The following is a 26,159-nucleotide window of genomic DNA, read 5'->3' as shown; positions in this document are numbered from 1 at the left end:
GCCTGTCAGTTTTCGCATATAACTTCAGAGCTCTGTCCCTTATGTATTTTTTGATCGGGTCTATTCTAAGGTCTCTTAGCATGTCGTTTGTGCGGATGTACCAAGGCATTTTGAAGAGTCTTCGGAGAGCCTGACTTTGAGCAACTTGTAGCTTTTGTATAGTAGAGTCGGCAGCTTTGCTAAACGCGACACACCCATAAAGTAATGCTGGTCTAATTATCTGGCTATAGAGTAGTTTTCTGTTTTTTACGGTAAGGTTGTTGTGTTTGAAAAGTGGTGTTTTAGCGCAACTGCTTCTATTGACTTGTATATGCTTATGCCAAGTGAACCGCTTATCAAACGTGATCCTAAGTATTTAATGCTATCCACCCAATTAATCACGATGATAAGAAATTTTTAGATGGCTCTAAAGCAATACTTTGAGTAGCATTTTAGTGAACATTTTGCCATTGTTGCGTTGATTGATGTACATCGTCGTCCATCTCAAATGCATTATATTGTTTATTTTATTTTAAGGGACAGACTTAGGTAATGTAGATTGAGGTTCTAAGGATTTAAGGTTTTAGTTTTAAACAAAATGAATAGACTAAGTTGGTATAGAGTTGCAGAATAGCTTGCGTTTACTTAGTTTCTCGGTAGCCGTATTCCATTATAAAGCGGGTAGTCTTTTGATTCTCTAAGATGGTTTTTTATAGTCGAACCTTTAGCTCTGCGTCGATTTGATTCATGTGAGCAACACAGGCGCACCAGGGTTTACCAGAAGTACAAAATAAAATTATAAAATTGGGTTTTCAGATAACGGTTCACTTAAGGCAGTCGCAGAGCTTATATATTCAAAATAATATTCAAACTTTTATGATAAAAAATTCATTTGTATGGATATCAGCATATTTTATTTTACTTAAGAAATCAAATCTCTGATGATAACAATCTTATAATAATATAATCTTATAAGCGTAAGGAACAAATGTTAACTAAAAAATAAAGTAAAAATTTTTTAGTAAAAATTTTGATATTGGTCATAAATTTATTAGATGTCGCTCTTTTTCCTTAGTGATGCGGTGGGTTTTTATGGATATGCAAAATTATGTCAATATCAAAATATGAAAAAAAATATCTTTAATAAATACTATATATAAATATATTTACATACGACAAATATATTATATACCTCCTAGTACATTAATATTTTTCTTTTAAATTTGATGGAAACTTTTGAACTCACAAAAGTTCAAAAAATTGATTCAGTATCACTCCACTCAGATTCCGAATCGCATTTGCAATCTTTTGAAATCTTCGATTCAATGACTTTTGCCTTCTCTGGTTCTTTAAGCTTTACAATCTTAATTATGACTTTACGTCCGACTGATTGGGATGGATCATAAAAGTCTGCATTATTTGGAACCTTCATTTCACATGATTTTCGTGAAGTACTTTTGAGTTTCATACGACATTTTTGAGTTGGTCGACGAAAGTACTCCAAAAGATTATTTTGGAGATTTTCAATTTGTTGTCTATTTATTCTATCGATCTCCAATTGTCTTTCAAGTTCATTAAGATCAGGTTCAATGATTTGATTATAAGTTGAAAAATCAATATCGACAATGTTCTGTCGGCGTACGCCAGTGCCATTATGGTGTTCATCACGCAATACTTCACTTCTGGCAATTGAGTTTGACGAGAAGTTATCCTCTATTAATTCAAGACCGTCATCGAGGGAATGCTCAGGCATTTTGTGTCTGAAATGATTTTAAAATGATAAAAGATTATGTGAATGATGTAAGAGGATTATGTGAATAGTTAATTTATTTATCTTAAAGGTAGCAGAAATGTTATTTTAAACAGGAATTTCTTAACAGAAGATTATTTTACGGTAACTATCACTTCCTAAAAATTTTTGATTATTTATATTTATTTAATAAAATTATAATATCAAACAGAAAAGGCATTGCTGACAGAATAATTTTTTTTTATTCTGAACTACTTTGTAGCATTTTAGAAATATTAGAATACCAAAAAGTCTTTTGTAATTATTATTACAATCAAATCACCAAATTACACTTTAAATAATACTACAATCTATAATCGAATACTATAATCGAAGTATTACTTTTTAAAGGGGCTGTATTACGAGACCCTTTATTACGAGACTTGTATATAGACCAGACCTGTTGAAAGTATGGGAAGTAAAGTAAAATTTACTGCTTTTGAATTGTCCAAACCTGGATTGGATTTTTTTAAAATATTTTATTTTTTACTAAATGAAAAGCAATAACAAATTCACGATCGACCTTTAATCTTTATATTCTAATACGATAAACACAAGAAGATAAGAAGTGATATGTGCTTTCGCTTTGGATTTGCCCAAAGTTTTTTTGGACTTCAATAAAAACTGTTCTACTTTTTATGGAAGTAGAAAGTAATGTTAAATTTACGATCCTTTGGTTACTAAATTGGTCTTTAACTTTTAAGTACACAAATGTTGAATCTAAATGGTTCTTGAAACATCATAAAAAGGTAATGATGGCTGCTTTTGTGTTACTCCTGTCCAAGATTTTTTTGGACTTAAAAAAGAACTAATTTATTATTGTCTAATGCATGGAATAACGTAAAATGCATAATCCTATAGTTCCAACTTTGACCTTTAATCCATATAAACTTGTATGTTGGTATAAAAAGATACTAATGATAATCCGCTAATAAAGAAGATATATTTAATCATAAGATTTTTATTATTAAATGTTGTCTTATATCAATTATTGATATGAAAATTGTATTATTAAGAACAGGTAGCTGATATATAACCAAAGAATTAGACAGACACTTCTATATGGAAGTGTAGCAATCAACAAGATCTCAAACAATACTATTCGCCAGCTGGAAATTGCACAAAGCTAGGTTCTGAGAAAACTTTTCCCATGGTACATTAGGACAAATGACATCCTCAGGGACCTCAAGATCCATCCGATTAAAAAATACATAAAGAATAAAGCTCTAAAACTATTTACGCAAACGAACAGGCTTACCAACAATGCGTTATCAAAACTTAGAATGGTTACAGGCTCCTCGGGGAGGTATGCAGATTGAGGTCAGTTATTGCTTAATCAGATGAAGTGATAAGCAATAATCCATGTAAGTCGTATAGAGTGGTTATGAAGAAACCTCGCAGGTAGTAGAGAGTAAAAATGTTTAAGTGCACTGATTCAACTAGTCTCAACGTACAGATATGAGGACCTCAAAAATATATATTTTAATTAATTTAAAAATTATTTAAAAATAAAATAAAAGGGTTAACGCTAATAACTTTTATAAGCTAATCAAAATACTACATGTATGTATAAGTACCTCATTAGATACTGATAAAGCGTTGACAATAGTTCCCTTTATTATCTACTATAATATACATATATTTATACTAATTAATACTCTTAGAAAATGTAAAAAGTATCGATGAAAAAAAAAATATGAAAATATTTACAAAGTTATATATATAAGTATACTTACTTTTACTGGACTTTTAATGAAAATTGTATCAACACTTTTTCAACTTAAATTCGAAATAGGTTAAATACTTGTAAATCCACGGAATAAAATTGTGATTTATTTTTTGATAGTTTAATTTTTTTTTTTCTTGAAGTAAAATAAGTGGAATGACAATTTAATTTAGTTTTCAAAACGTATTCGATCAATAAAAATAAGACTGTATAAAGTAGTCTTATATGGCGTTTACATTGGCCGAAAATGGCTCATTTTGAATGAGCCATTTGAAAGTGTTTACATTCGTTCTATTTCATTTGTTCTCATTTCAACAGCTATTTTTCAACTTGCATGTTGATTTGATTTTTGGCCTGTGCCAAAAAAATGTTGCATGAAGGTTAAATATGCCTTCAAACCTTACATTAGAAACTTAAAATATATTTTTAACTTCGATTAATTACTTTTTGGGAAGTAAAAGTTCTAAACAGCAGTGCATCGTTTTCAAGAAAATGCAACCACCAAACATTTGTTTACCTTTTTTTGTGAATATGTTAAAAACAGCTTTTTCAAACTGTCAAAATGCCATGAAGAGCTTTCATTTGGGGTATGTTCAATGGATTCCTTTGCATTTGGAACGTATGTGGAATGCATTCGAACGTCATTCATACAGAATGTGAGAAAATTGCTCATTTTTGTGCTTGAAATTTTATATGCAAGAATGAGCCATTCGATACTCATTTTCGATTTTTGACTAAAATGAGCCATTTTCGGCCAATGTAAACGCCGTATAAAACTCTTAATATATTGCATATATTAACATCTGTGTTTAATATATTGATTTGGCATAATTATTTAAGGTCTTTGGTGTAAAATAAAATAAAAGCGTTCTTGATAATATATATTATTCTTTTTTTAATATGATAATAGTTTTGATTACGACATAAATGTGTTCAAGTGAAACTAATAAAATGAACTAATTTTTATAACATTATGCAAACATATGTTTATTAAGTAAATTAAATCTTGATGTTTAAAAAATATGTTTGGTTATATGGCGTTTACACTGGCCTCAAATGATTGATTTGGGTAAAAATCACAAACGAAAAGCAAACGACTGATTTCTGTATACAAAATCTCATATGCGCAAATAAAATCCATACATATGACATTTGTGAAGTTTCAATGCTCACTGTTTCAATGTTTATAATGCTTTAATATTTTGTCAATTTCATTATGATCATACATTTATTATTATTATCGTATATGATTCAACTTCTTGTATGCTGAAACTAAAACTGTTGTCATATGAACGCTATTTATATATGTTAAGGCCGCATGTGTTATTTTTTTTAATGATTGATATTAATTATTATTTAAATTAAAATAAAAAACGCAATTTAACTGTTGTTCTAGTAGAATCATTTGGATGTATGTTGATTTTACATTGAATGTATTCAATAATAATTATAATAAAAATAATTGTATAATAAAAATAATTTGTATAATAAAAATAATTAAACAATATATTAACATACTATTAAATATATTTAATAAATTTACATATACAGTTTGAATATGATAAAACAATTTACTTTAATTATCAAATCAGGCATAATTGATTATGTTATTCTTCATGTTTTAAATAAATTTATTCAGGTATAGTAATAAGTTGTTTACATTACATGCAAGGCTGGTAAACTTTTAAGCCAGTTGCTAATTTGTTAATGTAGATAACATTCTAAATTTCCAAAGAAAAAAAATAGAATAAATAGAAAAGTCTTTTTTATTACGCATTTGAGCAACCCTGCAAAGTGATAAATTTAATATCAGATGGTTTTATTTACATCCGCGTGAGTGCCAAAATTAATATCGTATTGTTTATAGTGGTGAATTCTTATAATTTATATTAAAAAAGTAAGTTTTTATTTTTAATTTATCATTAGTTTAAGTAAACTTAAGTGATTGTATGAATTGAATTTTAAACAGGTTTAATAATCTTGTATAAAAAAAGCTTTTTTTTAACTGTTTGGAAGTAAGTGAACTGTTTCGATATTCAATGAATTAATATGAATTTATTAAATAAATAATATCGTAATGTGTGATAATTGAATTTTAAAAGAGTTAGAATAAATGAAAATTATTGTCATCAAAGTATCTATATTTAAAACTAATAAAATAAATAATACTATCACTATAAAAGTGCAGCGGCTTCTTTCAATAAAAATATACGCAAAATGTAAACAAATGGTATTTAGTTTGTTATGCAAAGTCCTACGTATATGAGTGTATATATTAGGACTATAATTAGTTATACATTATTTTATATAGTAAAGGTAACTACATTTGCTTCTGATCTTTTTTACGTGGTGGATATTAACTGAATTATTGTTGTTTTACTGAGTCCAATTCGTGATGCATTTATGCAAGAAAAACTATTTTAATTACGGTCGTTAGTTCTATATCTCAGATGATTTAATACAAATTCGTTGAAAACTTAAACCATTAGATATACTAATTAATATGTATATTTTAAATGTATATTCATTATATTACTAGAGATAGACCAGAGATTGTCAGCAATCCACTTAACTTACATACTTGTTGATAAATTCCAATTAGAAATGTATCGATTCGTCATCGAAGGCATCTGCAAGATATGGTATATATAAGACTAATGACCAATCGATCCAAATGTATATCTCTCATTGAAGTTATAACTTAAATAGTTTATTTTATGACGCTAAATAATATCTAAAATAAACTAGATAAACTAATACTAATGCAGAAACCACGGTTGTAACACAAGTTTCTTAACAGACTTTCGTTTTTAGTTTCTTCAGAATGAAAAACATCTTCCACATGCAGCACTCATTGCCTTATTCCAATTGTGGTCCTCTTATAGACACGTATTAAACAGTTACTTGTCACTTACACATTCTAAATGTCTATTCTAAATTTGTACCTTAACTGTAGTTCTACTTCTCATGGCGTTATCTCCAAATGTTCTTCAAATCTTGATCTACAAATGGGCACACATATTTAAGCCCCATTAATTTATAGTTTCATTTTATCATGGTGACTAGATTATTTTACTTAGTTGAGTCTAATAATTGCGACTATCGCCTTTTCCTATTCGCTTCCCAATTCCCAACTTTACGTGTACATTTGGTAAGTACTTTCATGTACTTGGTTTTACAAGTGGGTAACAACGCCATAGTTCGGTCAGAAAGACAGTTTTGTAATATTGTACATATTGAAAAAAATATTTCAATATGATTTCTATTATATTTCTAATTATTACAAACAATTCTATTTATGTTTGTAAGGTTATGACAAAATTAAATGCCAACTTTTTTTCTGATACTATATATATCCGTTGATTAATTTTGATATGTACTTTTATCAGATGAATTACCAAAGGAAAGGAGTAGTGAAGGGCGAGAAGATGAAGCTCTTCTAAATGAATCGTAGTACCATATTTATACATGTATGTATTTAGTATAAATGCATTGACTATTTGAAAACATTATTTTAAAATTACTCAAATTTTTTGAAAGCTGCTCTTAAATACATTTTAGGCGACAGGACTGACTATTACATTTTTAATTTTTATTGTATAGTAGAGTTCTTTGTTTAATAAAAAGCAAATGTGCTAGATTTTATCTAGTTTTTCTATAATAACTTTTCTTTATCTGAAATGAATTAATTTATTGTACTTACATATTGTTCTGTCCATTAACTCATATCTGCATTTTCAATTAAAGTATAGACAATAAATTATAATTAAAAATATATATTTATTATATTTCAAGTCATATATTAATAATAAATAAATAAATAAATTCATTAAAATCATTGAATAACATAAATTCTTATAGACATAAATTTATGATAGAATGAGTTCATTTTAATACCTTTTTAATTACAATTAATTGAACTTATTTTACATGTGTGAAATAATATAATAAATTAATAAAATAAATTAATGAAAATTCAGTGAAGTAGGAACACGTAAAAAATACGAAAACAAATAACTGAATGTGTGCAATATGAAATCTATTCGCCTATTTATCAGTTTAACTTTTTGTATATTTTTACACTTAAGGCTATAAATTAAATATAGTAAATATTTTGAAAAATTCTTCTCAAAAAATATTAATAAATACAATAATGGAGGTAATACGATTTTGCTTAGTATGAGCATGAGTTTTGAGCAGAGAAGCGCACTGCGCCTATAACTGCATTCAGCCTTTGAGCTTCTTAATTACTTGCTTCGTCCGTATCAACGTCTGCAATACCTTTTAATTTATTTTGGTTATTATCGGCAGTTGCCTTGAGGAAACTCTGCAGCATGGCATTGGAATCAACTACAAGTATGGGCGTACAACCATCCTTAAGGTGCTCACTTTGGCTTTCATACATTTCGCGTGAAATACTGCGGGTAAATGAGAAACGTAAAGATTTGGTACGTGTAAGCTTCTTTTTGATTGGTGGTTTGCCAGTGATGGGTTGAGGTTCTGAAACACCCTTCTCTTTCTCTGGTGTAGGAGGCAGTGAAGTAATTTCCAAATTAACATCACGCAAAATATCTTCAGCAAACGCTTTAATTTCAGTCCACGCGTCAACTATTAAGTGAAAATTTAGCAATTAGTTTTGTTGAAGTAAATTTTTATGTGTTAAATATACACACCGATATCTTTTTCATTTGCATGTTCATAAGTTACACAAAAACGTATAACGTATTTGCCATTAACCATTGAGGGTATCATATGCATCTTGCCAGAATGATTTATTAATGCCAACAATTCTTGATTATAATTATCAGCAGCTCTAAAAATTAATTCAAATTGTTAATAACGAATTAAAAATTCTTATTTTTCTAATGATCTTACCTCATACGGAAGCAAACTAAGCCTAAGTATACATCATTACGCACTTCGAAACGATCATCTTTGCGGACAAGCATTTCAAACTTTTTAGCTAACGCCATATGATTACGTATGTAGGATTGTAAACCGATAATGCCATATGAACGAAAAACGAACCATAATTTCAATGCTCTAAAGCGCCGACTCAATGGTATACCGTAATGCCTGTAGTCAATAGCCTTATCATGTTCATGTTGTAAATACAAAGGATTCACATTAAGTGCTGTCTTTAGACTCATAACATCTCTAACCCACATAGCAGATGCATCGAAATTTGTTAGCAACAATTTATTTGGATTTGTATTAAACGAGTCTGCATATTCCAAACCTTCAGAAAATTTACGCATTTCGGGTAAAATAAAAGAATTTCCTGCGTATGCGCCATCAACATGGAACCAAACATTTGGCACTTCTTTGCAAACCTTACCAATTTCAGTGAGGTTGTCAAAAGCACAAGCACCAGTAGTACCTACTGTTGCTACCACAAAGAATGGTGTAAGTCCAGCGTTGGCATCGTTCTGTATAGCTTGTCGTAATAAGTCAACACGTAATCGACCATGTGCATCAGCCTCTATAATACGTAATTTTACCAGAGCCATTTTTGCTGCCTTCTCAACGGAAGAGTGAGCCTCTTTACTTGCGTAAGCAATCAACTGTGGCAGAAACACACTGTCATGTATTTCAGAGGTAATTCCTTTTAATTTTTGTATTGCTCTTGAGCGTGCTGTTATCATGCATACTAGTGTGCATTCCGATGCAGAACCTTGTAGAGCACCACCACCGCGACTACCGGGCATATCGGTTATAAACGCTTTTGGCAAACCAAGCGCTTTTGCATACCAATCGAGCACAATAGTTTCTAGTTCTGTAGCTGCTGGACAAGAGGCCTAAAAATGAAAAGTGAAAAAATGGGTTAGGCTTAAATTGTTTACTCTTTTGATGGCTTAATTTATAGTGTAGCTCATGTTATTTACAAAATGGTTTCCTTAGAAAATAACTTAATGATTCTTATGATCAAAATGCAAAGATTATTTAGATTTATTTGAGGAGTAGAAACATCGTATAATGATGTTCTATACGTAGAAGCAATAAGTAGAATTTGTGTTGATCTGTTTTTATTTTTTACATTTGGGTTTAAAGAAATATTACAAGATATGGACCATTAAAGTAGTTCTGATAGCTGTCTGATTTTTTATAAGAATATAGACTTTCTAAGAATATGCTCTTACGATGGAGAAAACTTCTATTCGAAATATTTAAGTGAAGTTAGAAAGATATCGCTATGTCCTTGAAATAGAGTTCAATTTTTTTGCCAGTTTTGACTTGCCAATCTAAATGGCTATCTTTTGCATTGTAACCAATTCTGCTTCATAACCTACTCTTGTGGAAGTTCTGATGGCAAATCTATAACAAAATTTAAGCGAAGACTTTAAATTTTTTAAGTCTCTAAGCCTTTGTGCACTAAGGATAGTCATTGGTTCAATGTAAAGATCGATGGATAGTAAGTGAAGCAAGCAGGGCATTATCTTAGTTCATGAGTAGCTTCATGACTGCTAAACTTTATAGACTGGCTACCCTTTGATTAATATACTGTTTAATATGCTTTGGCTACATCATATTGGTAAAAAAATATTTTAAAGCTTAGAGAAACCATTTAGAATTTTTGAATTATTTAGATTAGAGAAACTAAATTTCCTGTTATTATATTTTTATGTAAAAGATCAAACATTTATATACTATCTAAGTCCAAAAAATCAATTTCTTGATTGTTTGAGTATCACAATTATTAACTACAATTTTAATAGAATATCAACAATTTTATTTAAACAGATAGTTAGATAAAACAATAAATTCATAACTTCAGCTATTAATATAAAAATTATTTATACTATGTATATGATTTTCGTACTATACGCATTAAAATGAAATGATTGTTGAATCATTTCATTATAAAATTCTTTTTTAAATTTGTTATTATATTTTTAAATTACTATAAAACAATGAATTTGTAAAAATTCCTGAATTTAAGAAGAAGAACACCAACAATTAGTACTGTATTTTGTATTAAATTTGTAATAATATTTTTAATTGAAATTTTAATTAAAATAAACGTTTTTTATAATTGAAATAGAAAAATCAATCAAATAAAAAATCCCTTGAAATAATCATTTTAATAATATAACCGTGGGTTTACACTGCGTATGAGTAATTATTTTCTATATTAATAGCGCAATTTTTAAATTTATTGTTTTATTTAAATGATCTGCGTGTAATGTAATTTATTTTTAGTTGAAATATTCTATTAAAATTGTATTCATTGTTGATTGTTTTACAAAAATGGGTTTTTATATTAAAACTAATCATTTATATGCAACTTACCCAAGAAAATCCAATAGATCCTATAGCGCTACTTAACATATCGCCCAAAATGGATGGGAATGAATTACCCGATGGAAAATATGCAAAAAACTTTGGGTGATTCCAATGTACAACTCCTGGCATAACTTTCTTTTCAAAATCTTCCAAAACATCTTCAAATTTTTCAGCTTTTAATGGGGCTTGATCTGCAAAAGAAAAATTCAAAAATCAAAAATCAAAAATTTAATAAATAAATAAAAACAATATGAAAACACTCAAAATAAACATAAACAAATATATTCGACATTGAAACAATTAACAATTAATTAGCTAAATATTTTTACTTTTAAATATTAAGTTTTTAGGCAGATCTTTAACATTTCAATTAACACTTTCGCACGTAAACTGGAAGATGTGTATAATTTAAAAATAAATAAATTTTTTTTTGTTGTTTTTGGCTAAACAAAATCTTCATACAAAATATAAAACTAAATTATTTTGTTCAATTTAGAAAAGAGAGAACGAGTTCATATATTTCGATTGCTTGAGAAAAAACAAAACTTATTTAAATTAAGTTAATTAATTAGCTGTTTAATTAATTCATACAGCATTAATCAATTAGTCAAATTTGTGTTATGTTTTTTTTTTTTTTTGAACTAAAACTTATTAGTTTTATTGCCCTTGGAATATTGAATACGAACGCGTAAATGATTTTGTATATTTTTTTAATTTTGAAATTATTTGTTTTAGCAAATTTTATGGAAATATCTTCATATAGTTTTGCAAGTGATCGTAGGCTATCGAAGGTAGGTGTTGGTGATGGACGTTTGTTGTTTGATGTTTTGTTATTTTTTTTGTTTTTTTTTTTAACTTAATTTTTATGTTAATTGGGATTTTTTAAAATGCTCATATATTAACGAAAATTAGCCAGTATTTGATTTTCTTTTTAAAATTTATATTTACACAATTTACTTCTTTAAAGATATGTGTATGAATAAATTTAACATACACTAAAAATATGTTCAATATATTGTTCTAAAATTAATCTTGTAAACATTTTCATATATATTATATGTAATTATTTATAGAATTAAAGACACATAGAAAGTAAAAATATATAAATTACTAAACAATTACGCAGTGTAAACAATTAAATGTTGAAGTAATTTAGTTTCATAATAACTTGGAAGAATACTTGGAAAAAAGTAAATTTTATATAATAAAAAAGTAACGCAAATGTACTTTACAATAATTTTATAAAATGTTTTTATAATTATTTATATTAATTAATTATTATTAATTATTATGTAAACAATTTTCATACTGCTGAAAATATTTTTAATTAAATAAATAAATACATAAAATAAAATCGTAAGAATAGTATATATCTACTTTGGTTATTAATATATATACAGCAAAGTAAATAAGTTTCTTAAAAAATTGTTTCTTTATTTGCGTTTAATTAAAATTATTTTTTAATGTTAAATAATTAAATACTAATAATCAAATGGCATTGAAAACTTTTACTTTCATTTATTATTTTTGTATAATTTTTCATATTTTATTGACTTAAGTAAATGTATTAAATTAAGAATAAATTTCTTTATTATTCAATAAAATATTATAATAAAATATAATAAATAAATTAAAAAGTATGTTTCCAAAAAAAAATGATTTAATTATTATTTTAAATATAAATCATTAAGGTTGAAAATAAATTGAAAAGTTTGTTGTTGCTAATATTTTTTATTAGTGTAGAATACATTTATTTATATAATTATAATATTTTATTATAAAATATTAAAAAAATATTTTATTATTTCTAGCAGTGTTGTTTCTTGTTACACAGTTAATATATAGCACTAGTAAATACTTTTCTCTAATTTCATAAAATTTTAACGCAAATATTTGTTGAATTTTTTTAAAGTTCACTATTTATAATTATTTATTTATACTGATTTTTAAAATAATTTATATTAAGAAACAAGTCAAAAAACTTCGAAATTTAATAAAAGATATGGATGAATTATAACATTGTTTTAATATTTATAAACTCTTAAATTGTTCAGATATGCATTAATCAGTATAAATAAATATTTTTAATAATAATATTAAATTATAGTTAGGTTAAATTAGTTGTACTGGTACTCTTGTGGTCGCTTACGTCACAAATAATAACCCGTTGTGATACAAGAGTACAATATTATTAAAATTTTATATATTATTTATATATAAATAAGTTTAATAGATCTCTTTATGTTAATGGACTCTGACTACTACAAAAAAATGAGCTTAAAATTTATTGTTAAAAAAGTTTGCTATAAATAAATAAGAATGTATTAAGTTCTTTACTAACAAAGTTAATTTGGTAAAATCATATGTAATGAATTAAGAATGTAATAAAAATATCATTTTAGTTAGCGATGGTCTAAAATTTTTATAAAAATATTTGAATGTTTTTTTGCATTTCAAATAATAAATATAAGTTTTGCTTGTATGGATGTCTGCAATTATAAAACTTTATTAGATTTATATAGTTTACTTAGCTGTTTTGTAATGCTATTTTATAATTCGAGCTTAATAATAGTCATTGTTTTTTGAAACGACCAATTAAATCAATAAAAAACATTATTATGAATTAAAATATAAATACATTGTACATGCAGTTATTTGTATTTATATTGTAATTATATACATAAAAAAATTTGTTTCTTTAATAATTATGACTTATATTATTTTAATATTGTTTTTATTATTTTTTATAATAGTCATTAATAAAATTAATGAAATTTAAAAAAATATAAAAATCAGTAATTGTTTAAGTATTGGTCTATTGCTTTAGTTTTATTTCATATGTATTTATAAAAGTCTGTACAAAAATTAATAAAAAAGTGTATAAAAATAAATAAAAAATATTGTAGATATTTATAATAAAAATAAATTAAAAAATAATAAATGTGACTAAAATAATAAAAATGATGAAAATAAAAAAAATATAAAAATAAATAAAATATAAAAATAAAAAAAATATAAAAATAAAAAATAAAATAAAAATAAATATATAATAAAGAAATAAATAAATACTTAAACTGTTCTTTATCGTTGTGATAAATATTGTAAAATCAAAATCAAGTAAAAACACTACACCTTCAATATAATACCTTCTTATTAATAATATCTTATAAGTATTCAATATTATAAATATAATATTAAACATTAGATTAATTTTTATTTAAAAAATACAATCTTCAATATTAGTTATACTAAATAATAATTGAAATGAAAAATTTTTTTATAGAAAAGTACATTAAAATTAAGAAATTGTTGTTTAGTATTCTAACGCAAACAAAATATAAATTGAAATAAAAAACTAAAAAACATTTTAAATTTATTTTATTTTAAATACGAAAAAAAAATTTTATTACAATATTAAAAAAAATTTATTACAATATTAAACCTTATTATTAAAAAACATTTTTTATTTATTGCACAAAAAGTTATCAAACAACAAACATACACACATATTTTACATTTTTTTTTTGAAATATATATTTAATTACATTTAAAATAAGCACATATACAAACCTGGTAATAAATGCCTTAAGTATCCTGGATCTAGTGTAGGTGCAACATCACGTTGTTCTATATTTTTGGTATAATCACATATATAATCGATCATATCTTTGCCATATTTTCTAAACTCCTCTGTATTCATTTTTTTTATTTATTTTTATAAACAATAATAATATTGACAATTTTTAAAAATTTATTTTTTTTTGATATAAAATTTTGTTTATATTTTATAATTTTATTTTTCACAAAAAATTTTAGTTTATTTCAATTGTAAAATCCTTAAAAAATCACACACACACACAAAAGCTTCTTTAATTTTTATATCCGTTCATGTATTTATCTTAATTTTCTATTTCGTGTAATCCGTTTAAGTTCCGTCAGAAATATTAACTTATTTAAGGTATATATATATCATATATTCACATTGGTAAAATCTTAAAGCGACTGACTTAAACAGCCTCGAACTATTTGTCTTTATATCAAAGTTGCGCACGTTCGTTCACTGTGTAAAACAATGTCTTTAGTTTTTTTTTACACAGATTTACTCTCACGAGAATTATAGACTACTTTTTGAATTCTCCGTCATTAAATATGTGCAAAAACTTGGGCTACGTAACACCTGTCTTCGGCTTTTAATAACTTTAAATAGCGCGCGCGTGATTTTTTTCACTGTTTTTCTCTCTCTCTGTCTCTCTTTCTCTGTTTGACTGTAACTACTGACTGATGTTTTTTGTTGTTTTTTTTTTTTTTGCAATTGAATATTGGAATCCCCACGATCGGCTCTCGGGCATGGTTAATTTCACACAATAGAAAGACACAGATATACAGCAGTAACATATAAGCCATATAAACGGAGTAGTATGAATGGAAAAACCATCAATGAAATGTTCGATTTCATATAGGAGTAATGGAATATTTTTATGATTAGTGTACGTGAAAAGTAGAATGCAAATCTTTGCAAATCTTTGCGGGGGTGTGAACAACGAAATATCTGAATAATTGAAAACAGGTCAGTTTTTTTAATACAGCCATTTCTCGTTTGTACTTATCTAACAAACCGTAAGTGATGTGTTCTTTTCAAAAGTTAACAAATGGAACCTCATAAAGTTTTGATTAATAAATTATTTTGATTTTAGATTAAATCTGTTTTAGAATATCAGTAATAAATAAAAAAGTAAATAATAGCAATATAAATAAACATTTTTATTAGAGAGCCGATGCTTATTAGTTTCAATTTACAAATCATTTGTGCTCTGAAGTGTAAAAATAATAAAAAATTGAATATTAAATATTTATATCAATATTTTGTTACTGCAGTAGTTAACTGAAATATTCACAAATTGTTACTATGCTAACTAAATATGAAAAAATTTTTTTAATAAAAAATAACTTTAATGAATTTAATTAACTTATTAAACAATCAATTAATATGATATAATAATTTTTTTGGTTTTATTGTGATCGCGTGCTGTAAGTTACTTTTGCTTAATAACTACCTTACGCTCTATGCGATGAGGTATGTTAAATTTTTCCACGATTAGTTTTATTTAAGTGTACAACTGATAACACATTTTAAAAAGAATATCTCAAAAAAAGGTGTATATATATAAAATGTAATAATATCATTCGTATATTCCGACCCAAGCCTCAAGAGAGACTCAAGTCGCATCCAAATCCTCATGTTCGACACTTATTATCTGCAACTGCACTAAATCGCTTTAAAAGCAAATCATTGATAAATATGAATACCCTAGCTCAATAGCATATTTGTTAGTTTTTTAAGATTTGCAAAATTATTGTCATTTTCTACTTAGAAAGATTTAATAAATAAACCAATTAAAGAAATCAGAAATAAAAAAAAAAATTTGTAAATTGCAATTTATCTGCTCCTGAACTCATATATTTTTAGCATATACATATGTTAATAGCTCTGTCTCGGAATGTTTCCTGATGAAATCAATTTCTGCATTGATAGGCTAGTGACTGCAATAACTAGTCTGTCATGTAACTTCATATTTATCAAATTGTTGTGCTATTTAATGCCCATTCTCAGATATTCTACAATTTGGTATTTTTTTGATTGATATATATAATATTATATTATGGATATAACATTTTATAAATTTTATATAATTATAATATATTTCGGGCATCGCTTATGTTTAGAGTACAAAGTCTTATTATACAACTAAGTCATGAAGCCAATCCGAATGTATGGCTCACAGCTATATGGCAATACCTGTTCGTCAAACGTAGTAATCCTGCAAAGCGCTCAAGCACAGATTCTAAGAATGATAACGGATGCACCCTGGTATATCAGGAATGAAAACATACATTGCGATTTAAGAGTTCCAATGGTTAAAGTCGAGTTTGAGAGAATAAGGCAGAAACATATTTCAAATCTTGAAAATCATGTGAATCCGCTGACTTGAATTCTGGCTAATATGACAACGTTCTCTAGACTGCAGCGGAATGATAGACACGCCATCCTGCTTTCCTAAAAATAAACCTGATTAATGGGTCGGCTTAATCTTGTCATATCGAAATACAACACCTTTTCTCTTGTTGATTGATTATTAGTAATTTTTTGTGGTTTGTAAAAGAAACTGTTTTTGAGACTTTGATATTTTTAAATTTGATAATTATTTCTGGATAACATGAAAATGCATGATTCCTTCCATACGATTTTTTTTATTTATGCTTTTTTGTGCTTTTTAGAATATTTACATTAAGGATTTTATTTGGCTTAAATGGTCACATCTGTTATTTGTACTTTTATAAAGTAAAATATTAAGAAAATTAATTAATTTCTCTTTAAATAAAAAATAAAGCACTTAATTAAATACAACATATTGTATAAATGTAATTACTATGAATTTCTTAGTTAAGATTTTCCATATAATTTCTATTGCTATCTTGATTCATCTTAATAATAGATATTGAATTTTTTTCCAATTTATTCTTAAGAAAATTAATCAATTTCTTTCTAAATAATAAATAAAGTACTTCGTTATTTACTATTACTTTTTTTTACTATTAGTTATTTGAATACGATTTTCCATTTAATTTATAATAAAATTGTTATATTGATTCATCTTGAAAATAGATATTCGAGATATCATAAATTAAAATACAAAATATTGAATTCATTTTTACTCCTATTTATTTTCAGGAAAATTAATCAATTTCTCTTTAAATAATAAATTAAAGACTTCGTTAAATGCAACATATTGTGTAGATATTATGTATCACAATTAATTTTTTAGAAAAAATTTTCCATATAATTTATATGATTTTATTGAAAAATTTACTTATAATTTCATCACTTGTTTTAAAAAACTGAATAATTAAATAGAAATATAAAAAATACCCTCCGAATATTGCATGCTGTAATATTTTCCTGATCTTACATGTGGGAGTTTTTTATTATTTTTTTTATTTTTTGCTTTTATTTATACAAGCTTTATCAAGTTTATCTCGTGTGACTTTGGTTTATTTAAAGTCACGCTTAATAGCAAATAATTTATTTAAATTACAGTTTTAATTCAATTTCAAAATGATAGATTAGCTCTCAGCATTTTTTCGATTACTTTATAATTAATTAAAATTTATTACTATTTTGACTGAAATGTGTTTTATGTTTTTGAAACGTTGAGTAAGTCAATAATGAATATTTATGAATCTACCAATAAAAACTAATATTATAAATTATCTTTCTATGTTATGTTTTTATATAGTATAATTTTTTTATAAAAATATCTGTGGTAATTTTGTGGTAATTCTGTCTTGTTTGTAACATAAACCCATTTATAAATTAATTTTTTTATAATATAAATTTATTTTAATTATTCATATTTTAAACTTTGTAAGCTGAAAACAATATTTTATTTTGTATATATCTTTATAAACTATTTTTTTTAATTATCACAAACAAAGGTTGCATTTTTTTTCATCACACTAATATAAAGCAATTACTAAGGCAGTAAGAGTAGCTAGCACTATTGGAATTAGTTCTAACATATTTCTGCTAACGAAAATATTTTTTCGTAACTTCTTGAGATTTTTGAAGTTTATTTGAGTATTTTTTTTTTCTAAATTAACTCTAATTAATTATTTTAGTAATGCTTTCATTTCATGCTGCAGAGTAATAATCCAATAATTATTTTTTTATATGAATTACATGGATTATTACATGGGTTATGCAAACCTATAATCCAGGTTTACATAAAGGTGATTTTTATTTTGTCTTTATGATATTATTTTTTAACTTACCTTTTTTTTATATTTTCCTGCGTTTTAGTGCTTTTAACTAGCACTTTTGCTCGCTTCTATAGATCTCGGCATATACAACATATGTATACATACTGTATGTAAGCTAATTTAAGCATTAATAGCTAAAATGAATAAAAGTTTAACACAATTTTTCACGACATAGCGTTTGATAATAATTCATTTTTATATAGTAATTAATTTACGCTTTCTGTATATAATTAATTTTTGTTACATTAATTTGATGTTATTGCAGTAATTCAAAAAAATGTTGTAATTTTTATTTTTAGTAATTTCTCAAAAATTTTTGTCATATTAAAAATATTTATTTATGTATTTAAAGAAATATAATTTTACATTTAATTTTCTATTTGGATTTTCTAAGAAATGTAAATAATTTCATTAAGCCATTGTTATCGAACGTGTATAAACTCAAAATGAGTTAATAATATTGGGTGTAAATATTTTAATGTCGTGATTTAAATAACTTACTTATCATATATTAGAAATAAAAATTAACTTATCACAATGTAAATGAATCAGCATTGGTTATTCTAGACATCAGTTCTATGAATAAATTGCCAAAAATTGATTATTTAAACAATTACTCCGATTGATACTGTCATATATATGTCATCACTCAAATTTATTTTTCAATTAAATAGAATATACGACAATATGGTTAACTAACTTAACAAATAATTAAATCATTAAAATTTAAAATAAATATTTATTTGCAAAGTACACTATATGATTGATATTAAAAATTTTTTTGTTTAAAATAGTCGTTTCGCAATATAATTTGTAAAGTAAAAATAATAATTTATTTAATGAACCAACATTTACTATTATATTAATGTATTTTTTATAAAAAAGTAATACGTTAAGTATGAGATAGAATTATCTATAACTGCGATATTATCGCTCATAGAACCTATAGGCGTAGTTATTAACTATTAGATCCGTTTTAAATATTAAAACATATATACTAACTTTCTCTTTGGAAGATGGGTTTAGTTTTTGCTATAGAAATCAGTTTATTTTAGATATCATACTATCATTACTATTACTACTATTACCAATACTATTATATTAATGTATTTTTTATATAAAGTAATACGTTAAGTATGAGATAGAATTATCTACAACTGCGATATTATCGCTCATAGAACCTATAGGCGTAGTTATTAACTATTAGATCCGTTTTAAGTATTAAAACATATATACTAGCTTACTCTTTGGAGGATAAATTTAACTTTTGCTATAGAAATCAGTTTATTTTAGATACTGTACCTCTAAAGATTTTATCTAGAGGTTGACATTTGCTATAAAAAACTTAAAACTATTCAATTTAACCTTATGCATATATAGCTTTATTCATTTATTCAAATTTAACATTCAAAGTAGAAGAGTTTCTTCTTAATTAAGTTTAGAATCTCCAAAACTGCACATTGAAGAGAACTCCATACAGAGAGTGTGACAAAAGGGTACTTACATTTATATTTGAATAATACTTTTTTTTTTATAATTTGACTTTCAAATTTCTGCATCTTAGACTTAATTGAAGATCAATTAAAGATCGTATGGTATATTAATTATAGGTTTTGCATTACTTAAAAAATTATTTTTTTATAAATGGGGAAGAACTAAAAATTTTTGTATTATACTTTCATTAAACTTATATCACCAAAAAAGCTAATTTATTTGCCATGGTTTTTCTAGTTTGTTATTGTTTTAAAATCAAAATGAAAAAAAAAAAAACTCAAATGAACTGCTTTTTTAATTATTTAATATGGTCACGAGATTGTATACTATTAATACCTACCTAACTAAAATACCGTCGCTCGGGGAATCACTCCGACCACCACAAATATACACGCCAAGAGCCAAGAGCAGGATGGACTACTCTGAAAATAGATACAATAAAAAGTTGAAAGTTAATTTAATAATAGTTTCTTGAGTATTGAGTATCGTATCTTTACTTAAATGATGTAGTCAAACAAATCTGTGTTTAACCAAGCAATTATTATCATGCGAAGAACGCTTTTAAAGTGCCGCAAGTAAACAGAGCGGTAAATAATCACCGCAAAGTATTGATATTTATTGTATGTATTTCGCACATTTCCAAAATTTTGTGAATTATTTTAATCTGTTTCTCACATGGAATGCATTATGCATCATGCATTAAATATATACATTTGACGTAATAATATAATATAAATAAGATTTAGTTAAATGAGATTTAGTCATTTTGTCAATATTTAAATTTTAATACATACCATTTTTTTTGTCATAATACACGGTATTCACGTAACTTAATTATATATATTTAATATTGTAAGTCTAAAGTTTAATAAGTATTTTACAAAGTTGTTTTGTAATTATAAAATGTATATAAGTGTCTAGACCTGAGTACTTTTTTTACGTTCTTTGAACTTTTTGTAATTCCTAAATCTTATAGACAAGTAATTCTTGTTTCTATAATTGCTTTTATATCATTTAATAGAATTATATATATTATTTTTAATTGACGACTAGTTTGAGAATATATTCTTCTTGATAATCCGGAAATTTATCTTCCAAGGGCTAATGTAATTATTACAAGATTTTTATTTTTGCTAATAATATAATAAATTACCATTTTTATATCAAGGAGTCATAAAATAATATGTTTATTGTGTCTGTTTATATGAGATATATACTTATCCAGCATTCTTAAAAATGAACTTCAAAGAAATGTATTTGCAAAACTCTATATTTCTGGATAAGTAATTTCTAATAATGTAATAAATTACATTTTTTATATTAAAAAGCACACAAATAGTATATTTATATGTCTGTTTATACGAGATATCTACGTCTCCATCATTCTTGTAAATCAACTTCGAAAAAAATTGTTAACTCTATATTAGTGGATTAATTATAGAATTATTATAATTATATAATTATAGATTATTATAGAAAATGCAATGAAAATTTTAATCGGACATATTGCTGTCCGAATTATCGCAGGATACTCAATAATGATGTTTAATAAGTTCCTAAAGCGCCATGTATTCATCAATAGTAAAACCAAAAATTTTCAATAATATTTTAATATTAATATAGCTTTAATATTTCATCTTTTGTAATTATTACAAGGAAAAATTTCACTTCGATTTCAAATTTAATTTTTCGTTCATTTGTCAGTGAATTTTTCTGAATTGGAATAAGTAGAATTTCGGACAGTGACTTAATCCATACTTTCTAAAAAAAAGATAAAAATGGAATTTTAAATAATACCAAAATGATATATCTGTTAGCTACAAGCGCTCCTTCAAAACAGTATACTGCGTTGTAACTGAAGTGGTTTGTTTAAAATTGGTCGAACAAATCTTGAAGACGGCCCACGTGAATGGCATCCAAAAACTGCATTCTCACCAGAAAGTAGCTTGTGTTAGCTATAAGCGCGCTTTCAAAACAATAGACTGCGTTGTAACTGAAGTGGTTTGCTTACAATTGGTCAAACAAATCTTGAAGACGACCTACATGAAAGGCATCCAAAAACTGCATCTTCACCAGAAACCGTTACAATCACATATAATGTTTTCTAACACTAGAACAATATTAGAAAATGGTGCTCTCAGTTAGATTCGTATATATCTTATATTAATAATATTCAGGGTATAAAAATGTAACAATTTTCTTTCACGCATCATCAAAATAGAGGACTGAAAAACAGTTAATTAAGCTGTTTAAACAAGATTATTGATTCTTTAATAATCTTAAATTTTAAAAATTGAACTGGATTTTAAGACCTTTAAAGACTTTTTCAGTGTTTTCGCACAAACCTGAGTGATGTTTAGATATGCTTTAAAGTTCATTTATATCGAAAATAAGAAATTGTATCTTAAGAAGTTAACAGGGTTTCACTATCTGAAAACCCTGTTAGATCAAATCTGGCAATTCTTTTAGTTAATTAAAAAACATTAGTTACTCTTCATTCGAAGTTATGATTGTGAATATACGCTATGATTGTTGTTTCTAAAAAAAATCTATAAAATCGAGACTTTAAGTAAATTTAGTAAATTTATCTTTCACACACCTTGTGAAAGATAGAAAATAATACGAATTTATCATAAGTTGATTAACGCGATTTAATAATGTATATTTTTTGACTATGTCTTATTGGTAAATAAAATAGTGCGGTTTCATTAAAAAAGGATTTTATAAAATTTTGAAGTTGATGATGTCTTCTAAAATTCTGCGGAATACGGATTTTGTATGTTAATTTTAAAAATTAATAAGCTTGAAAAGAGAAATTCCACTCAAATTAGTGGCTCATAAGATTAATTACGCATCAGTTTGACACATTCAAAACTGCAGTCTTCGTCTATTATGGGAAAATTTTTGACTGTTTACAACACTTAGTGTTGCGTTTACTTTGAGGGAAGTTTGACAAGTTAGCACTTATAATAAATATTTAATATTTTTGTTTATTATAAATTATTAAAAATAATATATACTTTTCACTTATTGAAGGCTTTGCACCTGTTCCAACGTTATTTTTAATTCTTGAATGGCTTTATATAGTACATTCCTTCAAAATCTTTAAAATAACTGTTTTCAGCGGATGTCATCTCACCTATTCTTTCAATATTGATAAAAAACAATTTTTTTATTTTTCTAATTGGTGCTTTTTAAATAAATAGTAAGTTGTATTTATTTACTAATGCTGCATAGTATGGTTATAGTTGCCGTATGATCCTTTTCGTGGTAGTGAACCAGTAACCCATTCTACCCTACAGTAACCCTACCTTGTTGTCTTAAAAACGGAGTAGTTATGATCTTGTCAACTGATTGCATAGATTTTGACTATTTTGGAGCTCTTTTACTTGTTTCAACATATATAGTGTTTTCATTTTATTGTCCAAAATCAGCAAGTGCGACATTTACCGCGAATAGAGCTCATAACCCATAGTAAATCTTCATGCAATGTTATTCAAAGTTTAGACCTTAAAATGAATCTGATTTTTATTTCAGATGTTTAATGGTATATGGTTTATATTTAATGGTAACATCCATTACCATTTGATGCACTTTTTAGATATTTCCAATTGTTTTCCCCAATCTCAAGTTATAGTCAGCCACCCACACTGAGAAGTTGTATGAATTACTAATGCTTTTATGCTCTAATGCTGTGTCTTTGTTGTAATTAATGTATGCGTTCATGCTCGAGTATAATGATAAGTAAATATCGATTTCGCAGAGAAATGAATTGATTATTTTTAATTTTATTTTATTTATCAAGAATTTTAGAAAAATTTATGTTATAATTTTTATTGTTACATGTCGTTATTGTGAAGTATGCATGCATGACGTTTAATTGTAAGTAAATACTAAGATCGCCGACGTGTAAAGTCAAAGATATTATTTCAAATTTTAATATATGTATATTTTTTAATTAAATATATACAAACAATATAACAATAAAAATTGTGGTCTTAATAAATTAATTCAGAGATATTTTTTCTAATTTCAAAATATTTTTCAATTAAATTTATATAAAATTACTTTTAATAAATTAACTACTTCCCGGTCATAGGGATATTTTTGACAATTGCAAACAAGCTAGCCAGACATGGTGCTTCAGGAAAGCATTTGGAATACCTACACAATCTGGGTATATCGTTGACATCATGCAAAGTGATATTGAGTTCTTCCCGCGTCGAACTCTTTAACAAAAGATGGGTAGACTCAACGATATGCATACATCTGTATACAATTTAGCTACGCTCCAATAAAATAATATCAAATTCTCTCATTGAGATACCTCGTAGAGATATCAGTCTTGTAGTAGGTTTACTTACAAGTCATTGTATTTTATGTAACCAGGCTAGGAGACTAAATCTTTCTTTCAACCATACCTGTCGCAGTTGATGATGATGACAGTATCTTTCATCTGTTTTGTTTCTATACAGCACATGTGCAGCGCCCCCTTATCACTTTAGGGGCTTCCTTTTTTTAAGGATCTTAGCGAACTGTAAGACCTCCCTCTGAATAGCATTATAAGTTTTACTAAAGGTTTTAAATGGTTTTAACCCTTGAGTTTTTAATTGTACGAATCGTCGGTATAACCTAACCTAAATTAACTATGTTGAATTTCTTAAAAAAATAATTTTGTTTCTGAGCTTCACATTTGGCAGGACTCGAGTTCGATTCCTGGTACTTGCAGTCTCAAAAATAATTTACGAATAATTAAACACAAGAACTATTTCCAAGACCACTGATGATGGGTATTTGGCAATACTCGAAACAGCTGTATGGTCAATTAATTAGAATAATATAAAAAATAAAATTTTTGTTGTTGTAGTTCACTACTGTTCGAAAAACCTCTTTAAAAACTAATTTATTTTTGAACTTAAAATGGTTTGATAGTTCAATTTTTATATTAATATTAGAATTCAATTTGTTTTATACTATATAAAAATTAAATAGATTTTTTTAATATGGGCCATTATGTTCACCTTCTCTAAGTAGTATATATAGTAGTAGTATTAGTTTTATTTTACTTCATTTTAAATATGTTGTATTACATAGAAATTTGTAACAAATATAGGTATTATATATATAAAGCTTACAGTTAATGCATTTTCGCTGTCTTGTCTAAGTATTACAGTCTCATAGTGTTGAGTATCTAATTATTTTAACTATTTAATTTATTTCTTATTTAATTATAATTCAGTAGAGTATTAACCCAATAACTTTATAAATTAGCATTTTATGTTCTGTTCACACTTCTGTGTGTATTTTTTTTTAATATATGTTTTATATTTATAGTAAATTTATTTCTTTTACTGCCATATAAGGTTTCATCAGTTTGTTTAATGATTTTAACAAAAATTTTTATATTCCCTGATTAGCATACAGACTTTGCGCTACTGGTGCTAGTTCGTGCCAACTTTTTCTGGTAATGACCGCTAAGCTAATGACTCATGCCAAAGGTATCAAATACTGTTCGGTATCTCTGTTTTGTTTTATTTTGTTTTGTTTTTATGGTTTTATAGCTCAATGCTTTTGCCGGTTTCGTAGTCTTATTCAATCAATCAAAATATTTCGCGATCTCTTCTCTTTGATCGATCAAAGGTTGTATTTTTATTTATTGCTTAAATAAACTATTTAAATAATTGCTATGTTATCGTATGCCTCAATTTCTTCTTTTGACTAGGTTGGCAATGATTTGCAGATTTTTGTTTTAACTTTTATCCGAATTATGTATTGCTCAACTTTCGTTCACATGTATGAATGTATGGTCTGCATCTATGAATGTACCATTAAACGTGTCTTTAGTCATATGCGCATGTGAAGCGCCCACAAAAATATAAAATGACGTAGTTCTTCTAAATTTAAAATTTAAAAATTTTTTTTTTTTATAAAAAAATTCGTTTTTGGTTTACCCGGTCACACTTTAAAGCGCTTAAGACGTGCTCGAACCTTGTTACTGTTTGCCATTCAATATCAACAAAAGCAAGTTGCGTTGATTTGTTTAAGTGTGATTTTCGCAATCGTGTTTAA

General features: G+C 26.0%; 3 protein-coding genes across 4 annotated transcripts in view; 1 reads left to right on the top strand and 2 right to left on the bottom strand.

Moving 5' to 3' along the window:
- Nucleotides 1–992: 992 nt before the first annotated feature.
- Nucleotides 993–3,611, bottom strand: LOC119683023. Of its 2 annotated transcripts, none has more exons than XM_038096619.1 (2): nucleotides 3,505–3,611; nucleotides 993–1,739 (listed from the first exon to the last, which is right to left on the bottom strand). In XM_038096619.1, exon 2 carries the CDS (start codon nucleotides 1,730–1,732, stop codon nucleotides 1,232–1,234), a length of 501 nt encoding a protein of 166 aa, XP_037952547.1. In that variant the 5' UTR covers nucleotides 1,733–1,739; nucleotides 3,505–3,611; the 3' UTR covers nucleotides 993–1,231. The 2 variants fall into 2 exon arrangements, with proteins under 2 accessions (XP_037952547.1, XP_037952546.1); XM_038096618.1 differs by lacking the exon at nucleotides 3,505–3,611 and adding an exon at nucleotides 3,346–3,376.
- Nucleotides 3,612–5,315: 1,704 nt separating this feature from the next.
- Nucleotides 5,316–26,159, top strand: part of LOC119684978 (ribonuclease P protein subunit p25-like protein) — a 47,970-nt gene continuing 27,126 nt past the window's right edge. The window contains exon 1 of the mRNA XM_038099138.1: nucleotides 5,316–5,391. The gene's annotated coding sequence lies outside the window, so the exon portion shown is untranslated. The remainder of the gene's footprint in view (nucleotides 5,392–26,159) is intronic.
- On the bottom strand, nucleotides 7,450–14,519 carry LOC119684977 (aromatic-L-amino-acid decarboxylase). The gene is made up of 5 exons (XM_038099137.1): nucleotides 14,349–14,519; nucleotides 10,785–10,969; nucleotides 8,370–9,292; nucleotides 8,168–8,307; nucleotides 7,450–8,102 (listed from the first exon to the last, which is right to left on the bottom strand). Exons 1-5 carry the CDS (start codon nucleotides 14,476–14,478, stop codon nucleotides 7,738–7,740), a joined length of 1,743 nt encoding a protein of 580 aa, XP_037955065.1. The 5' UTR covers nucleotides 14,479–14,519; the 3' UTR covers nucleotides 7,450–7,737.

This window comes from Teleopsis dalmanni, chromosome 2 (genome assembly GCF_002237135.1).
Source record: "Teleopsis dalmanni isolate 2A chromosome 2, ASM223713v2, whole genome shotgun sequence".
Taxonomy (NCBI): Eukaryota; Metazoa; Arthropoda; class Insecta; order Diptera; family Diopsidae; genus Teleopsis; species Teleopsis dalmanni.
Note: the sequence above shows the minus strand (reverse complement) of the source record. Positions and strands in the feature narration are given on the sequence as shown.